The 17,739-nt window shown below is 32.8% G+C and overlaps 1 protein-coding gene across 2 annotated transcripts in view; it reads right to left on the minus strand.

The window, feature by feature from the left end:
• Positions 1–15: 15 nt before the first annotated feature.
• Positions 16–17,739, minus strand: part of LOC126882917 (lysine-specific demethylase 5C) — a 56,276-nt gene continuing 38,552 nt past the window's right edge. For both annotated transcript variants that reach the window (XM_050647994.1, XM_050647995.1), the window contains one exon: positions 16–10,358. In XM_050647994.1, the coding sequence (XP_050503951.1) occupies positions 10,086–10,358 (273 nt within the window). In that variant the 3' untranslated portion in view covers positions 16–10,085. The remainder of the gene's footprint in view (positions 10,359–17,739) is intronic.

The following is a 17,739-nucleotide window of genomic DNA, read 5'->3' on the forward strand; positions in this document are numbered from 1 at the left end:
ATAAATAAATACGTATACTACTGCCACAAATTTTATTAAAAATAAATAAATATATAGGTAAATTAAAAAAATAATAATACAAAGAATGTAATAGCAACTTTTTGGCCAGCTGGAAGTGTGATAGCCTTTTTGAAAATAGAGAATCGATACAACTTTCAAAAAAACTTTTTTCATAAATTGACAAGCGAAATGAACAGACCTATTACAAAATCGAAAAATATAATTGCGAAATCTTTACACAATATTATTTCTAATTAAAGGTTAATTATTATTATGTAACTATCTAATTAGTCTTTGCTGATTCAACTTAAAACTATTTAAATATATTTTAAATAAAAAAATATCGAATGTATTTACAAAATATTTACAACCAAGATACCTACATCACACAAAAAAAAAACAGTCGAAATTATGAAAAAATTTGTATTTCCTATCTTTTATAGTATATTTTACATGTCTATCTTGGGATCATAACAGTTAGATCTAACAGTATCACCCTATGTCCTCTTTGACCATCTTCTACTGCTTACAAAGACTTCACTCTCATAATTTCTAATTCTAATTTTCAGCAATTCTGAACTTGCTCTAAGCCTAACCATCGTAACAGTCTAACTCCATATCAGTTTAACGCTGGTACAGTACTAGGTGAAATCTACCTTGCATAAAGATGAAGGTACAGAGCATGATGGTTACTTTTTTAATACATAAACCTGTCAATACATGATAATGTAGTGTTTATAAAGCTCAACAGACCTTGGAGGCCTAGGGCTAAAATACCTTGGTTTTAATTATTTTAATTCCAAGGCTTTTTATTTCCAGTTCTGAATGTTACTTCTTTGTCTATCTTCCATATGCAGCTCTTCTACCTATTTTTTGGTCTACCTTTCCTTCTCTTTGATTTGGCTTTCTTGAGAGTACTATTTTCGGCAGACATTTTTTCACAGTCTTACTCATCTTTATTATTATTTTTCTTCTTCTTTAGATGCAAATCCACTAATGGATGTTAGCGAGCACATTTTCCATTAACTCTCTGTTTCTTTTGCAATCATCATCTTTATTATATCGCTAAAATGCTTCCAATAAAATTCTTTAATCAGATGAGCACATGAGATTAGGACTGTTTATTAGTATGTAATTATTTCTCACTGTATTATACTTTCGTATATTATTTGAATACTTTTTACAATACATTTTATTAAACTGATCAATACCGAGAACTGAATAAACCTTTTGTACAATCAAAACAGTTTGTCTGTTGTGGCAAATTGTATTATGAAGGTATTATTGTTTTTTGTCCCATCAAATAGCTTTACTTTTATCTTACTGAAATGTTTAACCATTTTTCATACTTTTACTATATGTACATTCAAAATTCATTGAAAATTAAAAAATAGTATATTGTACAACAAGTGAGAGAAAAGACATATTTCTCACGAGCGCAGAAGTTTGTTGGCACGAGGCGAGGGCCGCAAATCAAGCGAGGGAGAAATATGTCATTTTCTCATGTGTTGTACACTGTACTTTTTCTATGGATGCGGTTTTGTCAAGTGTTCAAACTTAAATAATTTAGGTGCTTTTAGGTATATTATATGCATAAATTGAAATAAAATACATATTTTAGTAGGTATTTATTATTCTTAAAATTTATATACGTTATTTATTTGAAATTCTAATTAAGTTATTTTTAAGCAGTTTTGAAAGGTAATTCCTGGTAAGTTTGGCTTCAACACGTTTTTTTGACAACATTAATTATTGTGCATGTTACCATGGAAACGGCGGCCATATGTATATAAACCGTAGGGGAACCCGTGAGAAAAAATATTTCTCACTGCAATGGCCAACAAATTGTTCTTATTGAATGTATGTAAGTAGTGTGAGAAGTTGAACATTGTATAGCATCCATAGAAAAATCACCTTTATTTAATATATTTTACGTTCTAGCTGCATCTAGTAAACAGTGCATACGACTGTATTTTTACCAGACCAATTGTGCGCGAGATTATGCAAAGTATTGTTTGTTGTACAGTTGACGTTATCTGTACTACACTATTCATTTAAGAGGCTACATCAGCGCGTCATCCAGAGCTGGACCGGGTACTGATAAATTGTACTCGGGTACAGCGTACCGGGTATTTTTCATATTTGAGGAACGAATACAGAGTACCGAGTACATTGCTCAAAAAAAGTACTCAGAGTACAATACTCAAAGTACAATTACCCGAAGTTCTCGGGTACTTATTTCAAGTAAATTTGAATATAGAACCCGAAAAAAGGTAAGAAGGTAATAATTATCTCTGCCTCTCTAAACATATTTATTTATGAGTCATGAAAACATAAAATAACGTACAATTCCAACTTAAATAAAAAAATAAGAATTTTAAAAATTGATCATTGATTAATACAGTAAAACCTGTCAGTAACGGCCACCAAAAATGAAGGAACTATTGACCGATATAGAAAGGTGGCCGGTATTTCCAGTTTTTGCAGTCCACAAATACTTAAAAGATAATTGGAACTTTGTTTATTTTGTTAATAAAAGCAAATATAATTCTATACATAAACGGAAACTACTAAAACGGCTTTAATATCCTAATATAAAACAAAACTAGGTAGGTACATACTATACTACGGAAAAAACAGATTGATGTTAAGCTTTTTTAAAGAATTTTTCAACTCACTTTTATTTTTTATATCTTTTGATAATTTGAGTTTTTACACCATATTTTCCGGCCAACTTTTGTGAATTTAAATCATACTGATAAATAGTGACAAACGTTTCTCTTTTACAACGCTTTTACGACATTTTATTATGGGATTTTAAGAACCTTGTGACCACAGATTTAAATCTTACTTAGATAATAGGAAACAATTGGTTAGAGCAAATGATACTGACTCTAGTCTCAAAAACATTATATGTGGAGTACCACAAGGTTCAGTATTGGGTCCTCTACTTTTCCTGATCTTTATAAATGACATCACTAATTTAAAAATCGATGGAAAAATTTTTCTTTTTGCTGATGATACCAGTATCACTTGGAGCAACTCAACTATTGCAACTCTTCATGCAACTATAACTTCTGATCTTCTTACGATAAAAACCTGGTCTGACTCTAATTTACTCTCCTTTAACGTGGATAAAACGGTAGCATTATCATATAAAGGTGCTCTTCAACCCCTGCTTGTGAATAGCAGCCAGATCTCTACCGTTGATTCTGTAAAATTTCTTGGTATTCTTTTAGACAGCAACCTCAAATGGTCCCTTCATATCGATTTGTTAAGTAAGAAACTCGCCTCGGCCTGCTATGCCATAAGATCTGTTTCGAAGGAACTCAATTTAGCATCTTCTAAAATAACATATTTTTCTTTACTCGAGTCTCATCTTCGATATGGTCTTCCTTTTTGGGGGTCTAGTACAGCTGCCCAATTTGATGTTATTTTCAAATTACAAAAAAGAGCAATAAGATATCTGTTTGGCCTCAGAAGAACAACCCACTGCAGAAGTTACTTTAAAGATCACGAAATTTTAACCCTTCCATCTTTGTATATTTTAGAAACTGTTTGCTTAATTCGTAAACACATGCATGTCTTTCCAGCAAGGCCTCATCATGACTACTCCACCAGAAATTCAACTTTTGATGTCTATTTACCGATCCCGTCTTCTGAGTTAGTAAAGAAATCTATACTATATTCCGCAAAAAAACTATACAACCATCTCCCTTTACAACTTAAATCTGCAACATCCTTTCTCAAGTTCCGTAAAATGACAAAAGCTCATTTATCTAAAAGACCATATTATTCAGTAGAAGAGTTTCTTAATGACTAACTAAGAAATCACAGTAATGTACAAGTAACTAAAGTGTATTTATCTATATTTGGGTGTCACATACAGCAGCTTAAACTTATTAGTTCCTTTGTTTGTGTTTTATTATATTATGTTGTAGGTTCAATTTTGCAATTTATAGTAATTTTGCAATATATTGGTTTTTGTTTTTTTACTTCACTTTTTTTTAACTTGTTTATATATTTTTTTTATTGACGATTTATCTAATTTTATAAAATTGTATTTGTTATTGTTATTGTTATGTATATCTTTTTCGTGAATCTATGTTAAGCTTTGTCCATAAAATTGTATAATTTTCAGTGACAATAAAGCATATTTCTATTCTATTCTATTCTACCACCGACCCGATGCAGGTTATTTAATCTCCTGTTTAGGTAGATTAGGATCAACAAATAGACAAAATTATTTTGGCCGACATTTACATTCAATTTCCATAAAATGAGCTTTAAAAATATGTTATTATTTGGCCGCGTCCGTGTTATAAAGGTGACCGTAAATAGCAGGTCATAAATAAGGGAATATACATATACGTAATTGGTTTGTGGAATTTTGAAACCGGCCGTAAGTAAAAGTGGCCGATTTTGGAAGGTGGCCGGTAACACAGGTTTTACTGTAATCAGTATAACACCACTCACACTCACTGATTAATTTTATTGGCTTTCAAGATAACTAATTTTTCAAAGTTTCATCAGTTCTTCAGAGCATTCCTTCGAGGGCTATTAATTATTATGGCATAAGAGAATAGGCGTTTGCTTGACTTTACGAATGGACTGATACTGAAAACGGCGTTTTGCGGGTACCGGGTATTTTACCCATACGTTACGAGTACGAGTACCGAGTACTTTATTGAAAATGTACTCGGGTACTGGGTACTGAGTACCTACTCAAAATGTACTTAGAGTACAAAATTCGGATACTTGTACCCGGGTATTGCCCAGCTCTGGCATCATCAATATTAAAATCGAGAAACCAAAGTAACAGAATTTAAAACAAAATAAAAATGTATACCATTTTTATTCAGTTGCAATGCGAAGGCAAAACTGTCTTATTTTTGACTTAGAACAGGGAGCGCAAACCAGCACTCTAAATCGACGATTTTGCCCCAGAGTCTGCTGCTGTCTGCCCCAAGTGACGAAACTCCGAGAGCTTATCCCCCCGCATTGCAACTGACGTTTATGGAGTAGGTGTCTAGCGACATCTGGCTAAGAGAAACAGTATAGCCGGTAGCTGTTGTGGTAAATAAATATGTTTTTATTTGTCAACAATGCTTTCCTGCTAAACTTGACAGTAGCGAAAAAACTAATATATGAGAAAAATTTGTTGAATTTGTTTGCCGTTAAGTTTATACCAGTGGGTTATGAGGTCATTAAATGTATGACATGCACGTCTAATTGTTTGAATTGGACCATATCAAAGACGAGGGCACAATATTGTGATAATATACATTGTGATGACGGTGACTATTTCTCTGTTGCCAAATCAGTCAGTTAAGTTCGAGATCTTGTTATAAACTTACGTGCATAGAAATCGGCCCACTTAAAAATTTGGTCATATTTGATGTATCATATTTTCTAAACCTGTTGGCCGATTTAAGTGATTTTTTGAACATGTTATAGTCTGATTCTTTAACAATACCACTGTAATAATATTGTTGCTAAATAGGTAAGTTTTCATTGTATACCGAGTATACCAATCAAACTGTGTTTTTTTTTTCTCAAAGTTCGCATCACTTTGTGGGATATTCTAGCATTTATAAAATACTGAAATTAAAACCCAACTATAGCCTCAGGTTTTCTTAACATTCTGTTTTTTTATTCATTCGTTTATGTTGGATAATAAAAAAGTTAGGTGCTTCAACAACTACACATGTTCTTCATCAATACACGGTGTTTCTAAATAAGTGCGACAAACTTTAAGGGATAATTCTGCATGAAAAAATAATGACAGTTGGCTTTATAAAAGTATGTCCGCAAATGTTTCGTTTCCGAGATACGGGATGTTGAATTATTTCTTACAAACTGACGATTTATTTTATTGCTTTAAAACCGGTTGAGATATGCCAATGAAATTTGGTGGGTTTTAAGACGTAGTTATTGCACATTTTTTGACGTACAATTAAGAATTTAATATTTACTATTAGCGCGCATACGTGTAATATGACCGATCATATTACCCGTATGCACGCTAATGGTGAATATAAAATTCTTAATTTTATATCAAAAAATCCGCAATAAGTATCTGTAAAGCCTACCAAATTTCATTTGCATATCTCAACTGGTTTTAAAGCAATAAATAAATCGTCAGTTTGTAAGAAAAAATTCAACAGCCCGTATCTCGAAAACGAAACATTTGCGGACATACGTTTATAAAGCCAACTGTCATTTTTTTTCAGGCAGAATTACCCCTTAAAGTTTGTCGCACTTATTTAAAAACACCGTGTATTGATGAAGAACATGTCTAGTTGTTAAAGTACCTAACTTTTTTATTACCCAACAAACGAATAAATAAAAAAACGTAATGTTAAGAAAAGCTGAGGCTATAGTTGGGTTTTAATTTCAGTATTTTATAAATGCTAGAATATTCAACAGGGTGATGCGAACTTTGAGAACAAAACACAATTTGATTGATACACCCGGTATACAATGAAAATTTACCTGTTTAGCAATAATATTATTCCAGTGGTACTTTTAAAGAATCAGGCTATAACATGTTCAAAAAATCACTTAAATCGGCCAACAGGTTTAGGATATATGAGACATCAAAAATGACCAAATTTTTAAGTGGGCCGATTTCTATGCACGTAAGTTTAAATAATCGATTTTAGTAGTTCCAGGGTGACACAAAATGTAGGCATGGGATAAAAGTTTCTTCTTCTTAATGGCGGTACAGACTCGTTTTTGTAATATTTTATTTAATTATACAGTAATTTCCACATAACATCATATTTCTCAAATTGGGCCCTGTACCGCCATTCGTTACTATATTACGTATATGTGTGACAAACAACTCAACAAAATATTCCAAATTAAAGCTGCAATCTTGGAACGCGTTTTCCGTCTTGATGACTCGCTGATGTAGCCTCTTAAATTATATAGGTAAGTTGTGATGTTGTGTTGCGAAATATATGTCGCAACAAGTAGTGGATGGATGTATGTAATGCTTAAGAAGGATTATATCGATAAAAAAATATAAGAATATAGCTTAAGAATAAATAATCAATATAATGATACCAACATTATCTACGGGTTTGAGAAATAATGAGTACAATGCTGGTGTCTCAAAATCTTTGATGAAACACGATTACTATCGTCCACGAATATTTTTACATTATATATTTAATACCTAACACTGCACGTCTAATCCACATTACAAATTATAGCCTCATCGCTGCTTGAAAATAAAGGGTGATTCATTTAGAGGCAACTTTTTGAAAGAGACAATGAAAAAAAAATGAATTTTATTTGAACATCTCTATCATACAAAAGAAAACAATTAGTTCTTAAAGATAATTTTTTTTCAAATATTGACCGTCAATGAGGTTAACATGGTCCATTCTGAAGTTCCAATTCTCGATGACGCATTTCGATTGGCATTTGACCAATGACTGGAGTAATATTTGTCTCCAATACCTCAATCGTAGCAGGTTTATTCATGTAGTCTTTGGACTTTAAGTTGTCCCAAAGGAAAAAGTCTGGAGGTGTGATGTCACAGGATACAGGTGGCTAATTCGCTGATCCAAAGCGTGATAAATAGCTCACAGAATCGTTCTCGCAGTAAAGCCATACTTTCACTGGCTGTATGGCAAGTGGCGCCATCTTGTTGGGACGACGTGCTTAAATTTCAGGCACCAAGTAGTCCGTTATCATGGCGCGATAATGGTCTCCATTCAGAGTAACATTCTGGCCGGCCTCAGTTTTAGATTCCACGACGATTCTTACGGCCGGCCCAGAAACCAGATCAAACAGTTGTTTTTTTCTTGATGTAATAGCAACTCTTGAACCTCTTCGGGCTGCTAATCACCCCAAATATAGATATTTTGTTTATTTATGTCTCCATTAAGCAAAAATGAGCAGAATTTTTTTTTTGAAAACAGTGGACCTTCTGCAAGCTTATCAAGAGCACATCGACTGAAACGGAGACGACACAGAAGGTCAATTGGCTTCAGATCTTGCACTACTTGAATTTTGTATGCTTTTAAACCAATATCCTTACGTAAAATACGCCAACTTGATGCATACGACAAGCCAAGCTGTTAGGAACCGCGACGAATCGATTCTTCATTATTTTTGCGGACACCATCCGCTACCGCCGCTATATTCTCTTCAGTACGTGCTGAACGTGGTCTATTTGGCAGCGTGTTATCCAATAGTGAAAACTGGGTTTCAAACTTACTGATACTGGTATAGCGAATTGTGCGTTAGGTAGGCCAACTATGTGGACCATAAGTTGCTCTAAGCGCTTGAAACACATTCCTCATAGAACGCCTATTTTCGTAATACAACTGAATAATTTCTAGACGCTGTGAAGGGCTAAGTCTTTTTAGGATGAAATGTCAAACAATACTGAATAAAAACGCAACGTGATACGATTCATGCACGATCTCCAATTAGTCCAAGAGGCAGCGCTGAAAAATCTCTTTGAATTTACTAAAGCTAGATTTTTCACAGTTGATTACTGTGATTGTGTAGAGAAACATACTGCGGTCGGTCAAGCGAAACGTAGAACAGGGGTTACTGAGAGGGTATCACAGTTACTTTCCTACGAAGGTAATTAAATCCATTTACTAAGGCTGAAAATCAGTACACACATTCTAAATTAAATATAAATAAAAGTTATTATAGTCGGTCAGCTGTATAACGGGACAGAGCCGGTCGGTCGGCCCCACTGAATGTACAGGGTTATTCACTATATTTTGACCCCCTTGTAAACTTCTTTATTTACAGAATTAGAAAAAAATGTAAAATACAAAAGTTATTCGATTTTTAAATTGTGATTTTTGACATATATATCGTACTAGTGACGTCATCCATTTGGGCGTGATGACGTAATTGACTATTTTTTTAAATTGGAATAGGGGTCGAGTGCTAGCTCATTTGAAAGGTTATTCAATTTCCTATTCAGTAATATAAACATTAACATGATTAATTATACAGGGTGTTCAAAAAAAATTCTAAATTAAATTAATTGATTAATAATTCAAAAAAAATTTTTGCACAACCTGTATAAATAATGATCTTAATGTTTATAGTACTGTATAAAGAATTAAATAACCATTCAAATGAGCTAGCACACGATCACTATTCCCATTTAAAAAAATAGTCGATTACGTCATCACGCCCAGATGGATGACGTCACTAGTACGATATTAATATCAAAAAATAATAATTAAAAATCGAATAACTTTTGTATTTTACATTTTTTTCTAATTCTGTAAATAAAGCAGTTTACAAGGGGGTCAAAATATAGTGAATAACCCTGTACATTCATTGGGGCCAACCGACCGGCTCTGTCCCGTCATACAGCTGACCGACTATAATAACTTTTATTTATATTTAATTTAGAATGTGTGTACTGATTTTCAGCCTTAGTAAATGGATTTAATTACCTTCGTAGGAAAGCAACTTTGATACCCTCTCAGTAACCCCTGTTCTACGTTTCGCTTGACCGACCGCAGTATGTTTCTCTACACACTCACAGTAATCAACTGTGAAAAATTTAGCTTTAGTAAATTCAAAGAGATTTTTCAGCGCTGCCTCTCCGTCTAAATCAAATCCCCACCAAAAAAAGTACCTCTAAATGAATCACCCTTTAAACTTACCTATACTTTATTTCACGTTAAGTACGGAACGTTTGGCTTATGCAAATCATGCCATGTTGCCAAAATTTTTAGGTACGTATTGCTATTAGACTGCCTATATACGATTCGTTCTCGATACGATAGAAGCGGCATCGATGCGCTTCTATCGTCCATAAGAAATACATTGGCCTATCTAATCAACGTTCTGTCCTTAACGTAAAATGATCTATAGAGAAATACGAGGGCTACCCTATAATCAGTCAAATGTCAAGCGAACATTTTAGAGACGTATTTCTTCCATAACTTTAGTATATATTTCAGTACTTATAGTTCAGCAATAAATTTCTCAAAACCAGACTTGAGAAACCTTCTAATATTAGCTTCTTGACGAAACTCTCGAGCAAACTGTTTAATATTTCTTTGGTAATCTCTAGTTTAAACCTCACGTTACACTACAATCCAGGTATCACGCGATTCTGTTATCACCTTCTTCAAGTTTTGAAGCATATTTGAAAGTTCGTCTATACTGTACCTGTACCTCAAAGTTTTACTATTAGGGGGACATTCGCAATAATTTTTAAAGTGTCTAAGACAAACTAGTTTGTCGATAGAGCACGCACATGTAATGGCGGATAAGAAACACGTGGTTTTGCAAATTTCACATTGCCTTTCGTCATCATGAAGTGACTCAAACGGTTCTGCAGTCGATTTTGTAATGCCCTACAAAGTAAATTGTATATAAATAAAAATATTAAATGGGTTGCATATGTGAGTCCATATTAAATGTAGTAATGAAACACAGACTTACTCACAATCATTTAATTATACTTTGACGACCGGTTTCGATCTCTACATTATACAGATCATCTTCAGGTCGGCGTTACAAGTAGTTAAATGATGCCGTTACAAGGGATGCGTTGCCACTTAGTTGTATCATATTAATTCGTCCAACTTATGCTGATTGGTTTGCTGGTAGGGTTATACGGAAAACAGACATGTTACGCAGGTCAAAACAAAGTAAATTTTTGAATTTGGAAAGGATCCTGAAGGAAGATGCGTGCTGTGAAACTGGTGATGTCTTGTTAGAATGGAGAAAGACAATGCTCAAGTGGTTGTGTATTGAATGTAGCCAGGTATGAAAATCTTATTGTAGACACTTGTACAAATGTAATGGTCTTAGCTCGTAGATGTTTTACGATACGGGCAGAGGTCAAAGCATAGGAAATGACAAACAGGAAATTATTTTAATAATTAACTTGAATTATAATGTCTTGTTCCCGGTCAAATGACTAAGGGATGTCATAAATTCAATAAACTAGTAGGTGCCAGACACTTTGAAATCTATGAACTGCATAGAAATTATAAGAAAGAAAGCTAATTAAATGAAAAAGTAGTAAAAATTATCAAAAAGATTGGTTAAGAACTGTAAACGTAAATAATAAAAAGATCAGAAAAAACAGGGTTATTTTGTTTGAGCTATTGTTTAAAGGAATAAGTTCAAAGAAAAGAAAAGATATTGGTAGGGTGTTGGCACTTACTTGAGAATATTTTTTAAAATAAATAAATAAATTAACACATAACACACAGGATTAAAAAGCACAAAGACATAACAATTATTGATAAAAAATTGGAGGTAGCACTACATTTTCCCAATTCACTGAATATCTTATTTTTTATTTCTTAAATTGAAGTTTGGTTTTTTAAAAACCAAACTTCAATTTAAGAAATAAAAAATAAGATATTCAGTGAATTGGGAAAAGAAAAGTTTTTTAAAAACCAAACTTCAATTTAAGAAATAAAAAATAAGATATTCAGTGAATTGGTTTTTTAAAAACCAAACTTCAATTTAAGAAATAAAAAATAAGATATTCAGTGAATTGGGAAAATGTAGTGCTACCTCCAATTTTTTATCAATAATTGTTATGTTTTTGTGCTTTTTAATCCTGTGTGTTATGTGTTAATTTATTTATTTATTTAAAAAAATATTCTCAAGTAAGTGCCAACACCCTACCAATATCTTTTCTTTTCTTTGAACTTATTCCTTTAAACAATAGCTCAAACAAAATAACCCCGGTTTTTCTGATCTTTTTATTATTTACGTTTACAGTTCTTAACCAATCTTTTTGATAATTTTTACTACTTTTTCATTTAATTAGCTTTCTTTCTTATAATTTCTATGCAGTTCATAGATTTCAAAGTGTCTGGCACCTACTAGTTTATTGAATTTATGACATCCCTTAGTCATTTGACCGGGAACAAGACATTATAATTCAAGTTAATTATTAAAATAATTTCCTGTTTGTCATTTCCTATGCTTTGACCTCTGCCCGTATCGTAAAACATCTACGAGCTAAGACCATTACATTTGTACAAGTGTCTACAATAAGATTTTCATACCTGGCTACATTCAATACACAACCACTTGAGCATTGTCTTTCTCCATTCTAACAAGACATCACCAGTTTCACAGCACGCATCTTCCTTCAGGATCCTTTCCAAATTCAAAAATTTACTTTGTTTTGACCTGCGTAACATGTCTGTTTTCCGTATAACCCTACCAGCAAACCAATCAGCATAAGTTGGACCAATTAATATGATAACAACTAAGTGGCAACGCATCCCTTGTAACGGCATCATTTAACTACTTGTAACGCCGACCTGAAGATGATCTGTATAATGTAGAGATCGAAACCGGTCGTCAAAGTATAATTAAATGATTGTGAGTAAGTCTGTGTTTCATTACTACATTTTGTATATAAATATTTTATATAGGGTGATTCCTGAGGTTAAAATAGGTCGATTTAAGCTAACTTACGTTAGTACGAAAGTTGATAATAACCGAAATACAGGGTGTCAAAGTTAAACTTTTATTTTATTTATTCTTGAATATTTCCTGACAGGCATGGTATAACAACACGAAATTTGGTAAGAGGGGGTTTTTTGGGATGAGAAATCTAAATTCGCCACCAAAAATGATGTATTACCCAGATGGTGCTACGTACGTCTTTCAACGCTCATTTAATACGTTCAATTTTTTTTATCCCCCACTCTACATACTTTTTAAATCAAAATTTATATTCTCTTAATATTTTTACCTAAAAAGGGTATACTACATTCATCTCGCTAAACTCAACCGTATTCGAGATAAACGCATTTTAAATCTGCGATACAACGTTTTTTTTTTGCATAATATTGTAGTTAGACCCGAAAAGTAAAATTGAAACCATAATAATTGTACCAGTTTTCATATTTATGTCATTGTATCCATTTGAAGAAATTTGCGATACATTTTTGTAAATTTTTATGGTTTTAAAATATTTTTCGAGTGTAAATACAATGATATTATGCAAAAAATTATGTTGCCTCATAGATTTAAAATGCGTTTATCTCGAAAATGGTTGAGTTTAGCGAGATGAATCTAGTATACCTTTTTTAAGTAAAAATAATAAGAAAATAAAAGTTTTGATTCAAAAAGTATACAGGGTGTTTCATTAATAATTGTCCATATAGTAACTGGAGAAACCTTAGCACAAAATACGAAGATTTAACCTAAAACACTTAAATAAAATGTGGTTCCTTACTGAGTTACAGGGTGTTTTATCTAAAAATTTAAAAACTATTTTTGCTCGGCATTTTAAAACTGTTAGACATATCATTTTCATACTTGGCAGAAAGTGCGACTACTATACACCCTACTAAATTATGATACACAAATGTTTCTAGCTACTACCAGAGGCGTACGACAGGGGATAGTGAATGGTTGACCCTTCTCAAATTCTACGCCACTGGAGGAATTACTATTTTAGTGCCATTTTTAGATTCTCCAATACTTTCTACGTAAATAATATACTCTTCATTGGTAACGATAGTCATTATTTTTCGAGATATCTGAAGTTAAATATGCAACGGCACAGTTATTTTGATTAATTTATGATATAATTCATATGATTAAAATTTAAAAATTATTTGTAGCCAGTACTTTAAAACTGTTTGGCGTATCCTTATCATACTTGGCAGAGAGTGTAGGTACTGTACACCCTACTAAATTAAGATAAATAAACGTTTCTAGCTACTACCAGAGGCGTACGATAGGGGATAGTGGCTGGTTGACCCTTCCCAAATTTTACGCCACTGACGAAATTGCTATTTTAGTGTAATTTTTTGATTTTCCAATACTTTTACGTAAATACTATACTCTTCATTCGTAACGATAAAATTATTAGTTTTCGAGATATTTGAAATTAAAAAGGAAGCGACAAACTACATTAATCAAAATAACCGTGTCGGTTCATTTTTAACTTCAAAGATCTCGAATACTAATGACTTTATCGTTACGAATGAAGAGGATATTATTTTCATAGAAAATATTGAAGAATCCAAAAATTAAACTAAAATAGCAATTCTGCCAGTGGCGTAGAATTTGGAAAGGGTCAACCATTCACTTTCCCCCGTCGTGCGCCTCTGGTAACAGCCAGAAACGTTTTTAACATAATTTAGTAGCTTGTACAGTACCTATACTTCCTGCCAAGTATGAAAAGGATACGTCGAGTAGTTTTAAAATGCTGAGCAAAAATAGTTTTTAAATTTTTAGATAAATCACCCTGTAACTCAGTAAGGAACCACATTTTATTTAAGTGTTTTAGGTTAAATCTTCGTATGGTTTCTCCAGTTACTATATGGACAATTATTAATGAAACACCCTGTATAGAGTAGGTAATAAAAAAAACTGAAGCTTAAATGAGCGATGAAAGATGTACGTGGCGCCATCTGGGCAATACATCATTTTTGGTGGCGAATTTAGATTTCTCGTCCCAAAAACCCCCGCTTACCAAGTTTCGTGTTATTATCCCATGCCTGTTAGGAAATATTCAAGAATAAATAAAATAAAAGTTTAAATTTGACGGATATTCGGATATTCAACCCTGTGATGGATGACCGAGCGAAGTTATCTTTAACGTAAAGTTATTCTGTAGTTAAGTTATAATCCTCCAATTGGTGTGATGTATCATATTTAACTTAACTACTTGCGTTATTTCTTGACAGTTCTTGAGTTATACTCGGTTCGCTAAACTCAGACACAACTGGTTAGTGATTTTAGTAGTAATTTTGCCAATTTGGTAAAATTGGCAAAAAAATAATTACTAAACAGTTAATAATTATTAAATAGTTGGTAATTTTGCCAAAATTGGCCAAAAACAAAAAAATTACCGACTAAAATCACTAGCCAGTTGTGTCTGAGTTTAGCGAACCGACTATATCTGATATATCAACTGTCACTTTCTAACGCAACGTTAAACCTCAAGTTATGAGATAACTCTGTAGTTATGTAAGGTTAGGTTCATCTTTTGGCTTGTTTTTAGACAGAAATCAAGTGAAATTAGGAGCTAATAATTTAATAATTAATAATAGAAGGGTAATACAATTTTAAAAATTATACAAAAATCAAATCGAGAGATATAAGTTGAAATTTTATTTTAAGTACCTACTGAGCTTTCTATCCAGAGTTGCCAGATGATATTTTATAAATCCCCCACTTAGAAACTGAAATTCCCTCAAATTGAAGCTCAAATACCCCAAATTTAAATTTTTGCCGCATTTTAATAAATTAGTAGTCAAATGAAGAGATCAGTAAACCAAAATTAAACTACTTATCAACGAGGGCCCTGGAAATAATTCATAGTTCCTATCGTCTTCGATTATATGGGATTATAATATACAGTTCTATGTACATTTGCAAGTTTAATTTACCATGACCCTTTAAAATTCTCCATAATTTTCCGCCCCCCAAAAATCCCAGTACAATTTCTGCTTAGAAAAATTTCCCTAGACGCTTTCAAATTACCCCAAAATTGTGGGAAAATACACCAATCTGGTAACCCTGTTTCTATCTACCGCCGAACACCACCGGTATTAGGTTTGTTCGTAGAACGATCAGCAACCGTTGCCAACCATCAGACGCATGCGTGTTCGTAGTCTACGATCTCTAACTGTTAACTGCGCTGCGCGAACTGTTAACTGCGCATGCGTCTGATGGTTGGCAACGGTTGCTGATCGTTTGGATCGTACTACGAACAAACCTATTGAAACACCACCGAATCCGAACAGCTGTTTGCTGTTCGGCACTGTTCGTTCATCGGCGGTGGCCGACGATGGGTATTTACTTTTACGGTCATCTACCCATTATGTAGCATGTTCCGAACAATCTCTCGCGCTCACTCCAACTTGTACTATTTCTCCATAAGGTTCTCTTTGTTACTTCAAACTTTGTTCCTCAAATGTTATTTCTAATATAACGTTGAAGAAATAACTATCTCATAACTGTGACGAATACACCACACCGAATTTTACCTAAATAGTTATGGGCATCGTTATACCTGAGAGTAATCTTAACTTTAACTCACACGTTAAAGATAACTTCGGTCATCCATCACACAGCTGATTATCAACTTTCGTACTAAGGTAAGTTAGCTTGCTTAAATAGACCTATTTTAACCTCAGGAATCTAAGGCTAAGCTATGGCCCATTCTTTACCAAACACCCTGTACAGGCTGATCAACTTTTGTGACAAAGTAGCTTGTATCTGTTATTATAGGAGATGAGTGAAACAGAACAGAACCCATTGAAGTGGGCTTCGAAAATCTTATAACAGGGGCTGGTTTCGTAGATTTGACAGCAGCCTATGACACAGTAAGGCACAAAACGCTGCTCCACAAATTGTACGACACTCTCAATGATCACCATCTAGGTAAGGTTGTATACTCCTTACTCCAAAACAGGCGTGTTTTCGTCAAGCTGGATGGCCAAGTAAGTAGGTGGAAAGTTCAAAAGGACGGTCTCCAACAGGGAAGTGATCGTTTCCCGCCAATGCTTTTCAATACAGGGTGTTTCATTGGGAAAGTAACATACGTTAACTGTAGAAAGAGGACACTTAGGCGGTCTCAAAAATACCATACTTAATGGGTCTTACTTCATTAATAACAAAGATACTGGGTGTTTTATCAATTTTGCCATTTTTTATTTGGTTCATAACTTTTTAACCACACTGTATATTTATTTTATATTTGGCACGCAAATATTCTTTAAGGTGTACAATCAACTAATTTATTTACAATTGTAAAAAATCCAGGTCCGGATTAAAAAATATTGGAAAAATGTTCCGACCCAAAAACAACACCCTGTATTAAATTTTTTAAAATGGATTTTGCATTTGAATAGAGGATGAAAAACTTAATTTAGTGGTATACTTTGAATTTTCGGCAAAATGACTTTTCTAGTAAAATTTTGAATTTGAATTCTGAAATTATGCGAATTGCGAGAGCTCGATGTAGAAAAAAAATTGAAATACGACTTACAACTTGTTAAACACATTGTATATTTATTTTATATTTAACAATGAATATTATTTAAGGTGCCCAATCAATTAATTTATTTACAATTATAAAAAATCCAGGGCCGGATTAAAAATATTGGAAAAATATTCAGACCCCAAAAAACACCCTGTACATTATTTTTTTTAAATGGATTTTGCATTTAAAAAGATGATGAAAAACTAAATTTAGTGGTATACTTTGAATTTTCGGCAAAATGATTTTTCTGGTCAAATTTTGAATTTGAATTCTGAAATTATGTGAATTGCGAGAGCTCGAAGTAAAAAAAATTGAAATGTGACTTCATTTTAATTAATACTATTATTTAATCTAAATTGGTACAATGTTAATACATATTTCAGTGTTATTTTATTATGGCGACAAATAACATTCATAACAAATATTCACCTTTAATTAATGAATAAATAATAAAGAGTCCACAAAAAATACACAACTTTAATCAACGAACTAACTTAAAAATTAAAAAAAAAAAAAATTTCTCCAAAAAATAACTTATCAAAACTATAGTAATTGTTCAAAATGGCCACCATCTTGTTGAAGAGAAAGTCATGCTCTTTTTGTTATTTGTCTGACTGACTTCCTAATCTCGCCAGGGTTATTCTTCATTCCCTGGAATACGGCCAAGAAGTTCTTCCCTATTATTTATTTCCTCGTTATAAAATTTGGATTTTAGATATCCAAAGGTTATTTTCAGCAATGTTTTTCTATTTTTT

Source organism: Diabrotica virgifera, chromosome 4, assembly GCF_917563875.1.
Source record: "Diabrotica virgifera virgifera chromosome 4, PGI_DIABVI_V3a".
NCBI lineage: Eukaryota > Metazoa > Arthropoda > Insecta > Coleoptera > Chrysomelidae > Diabrotica > Diabrotica virgifera.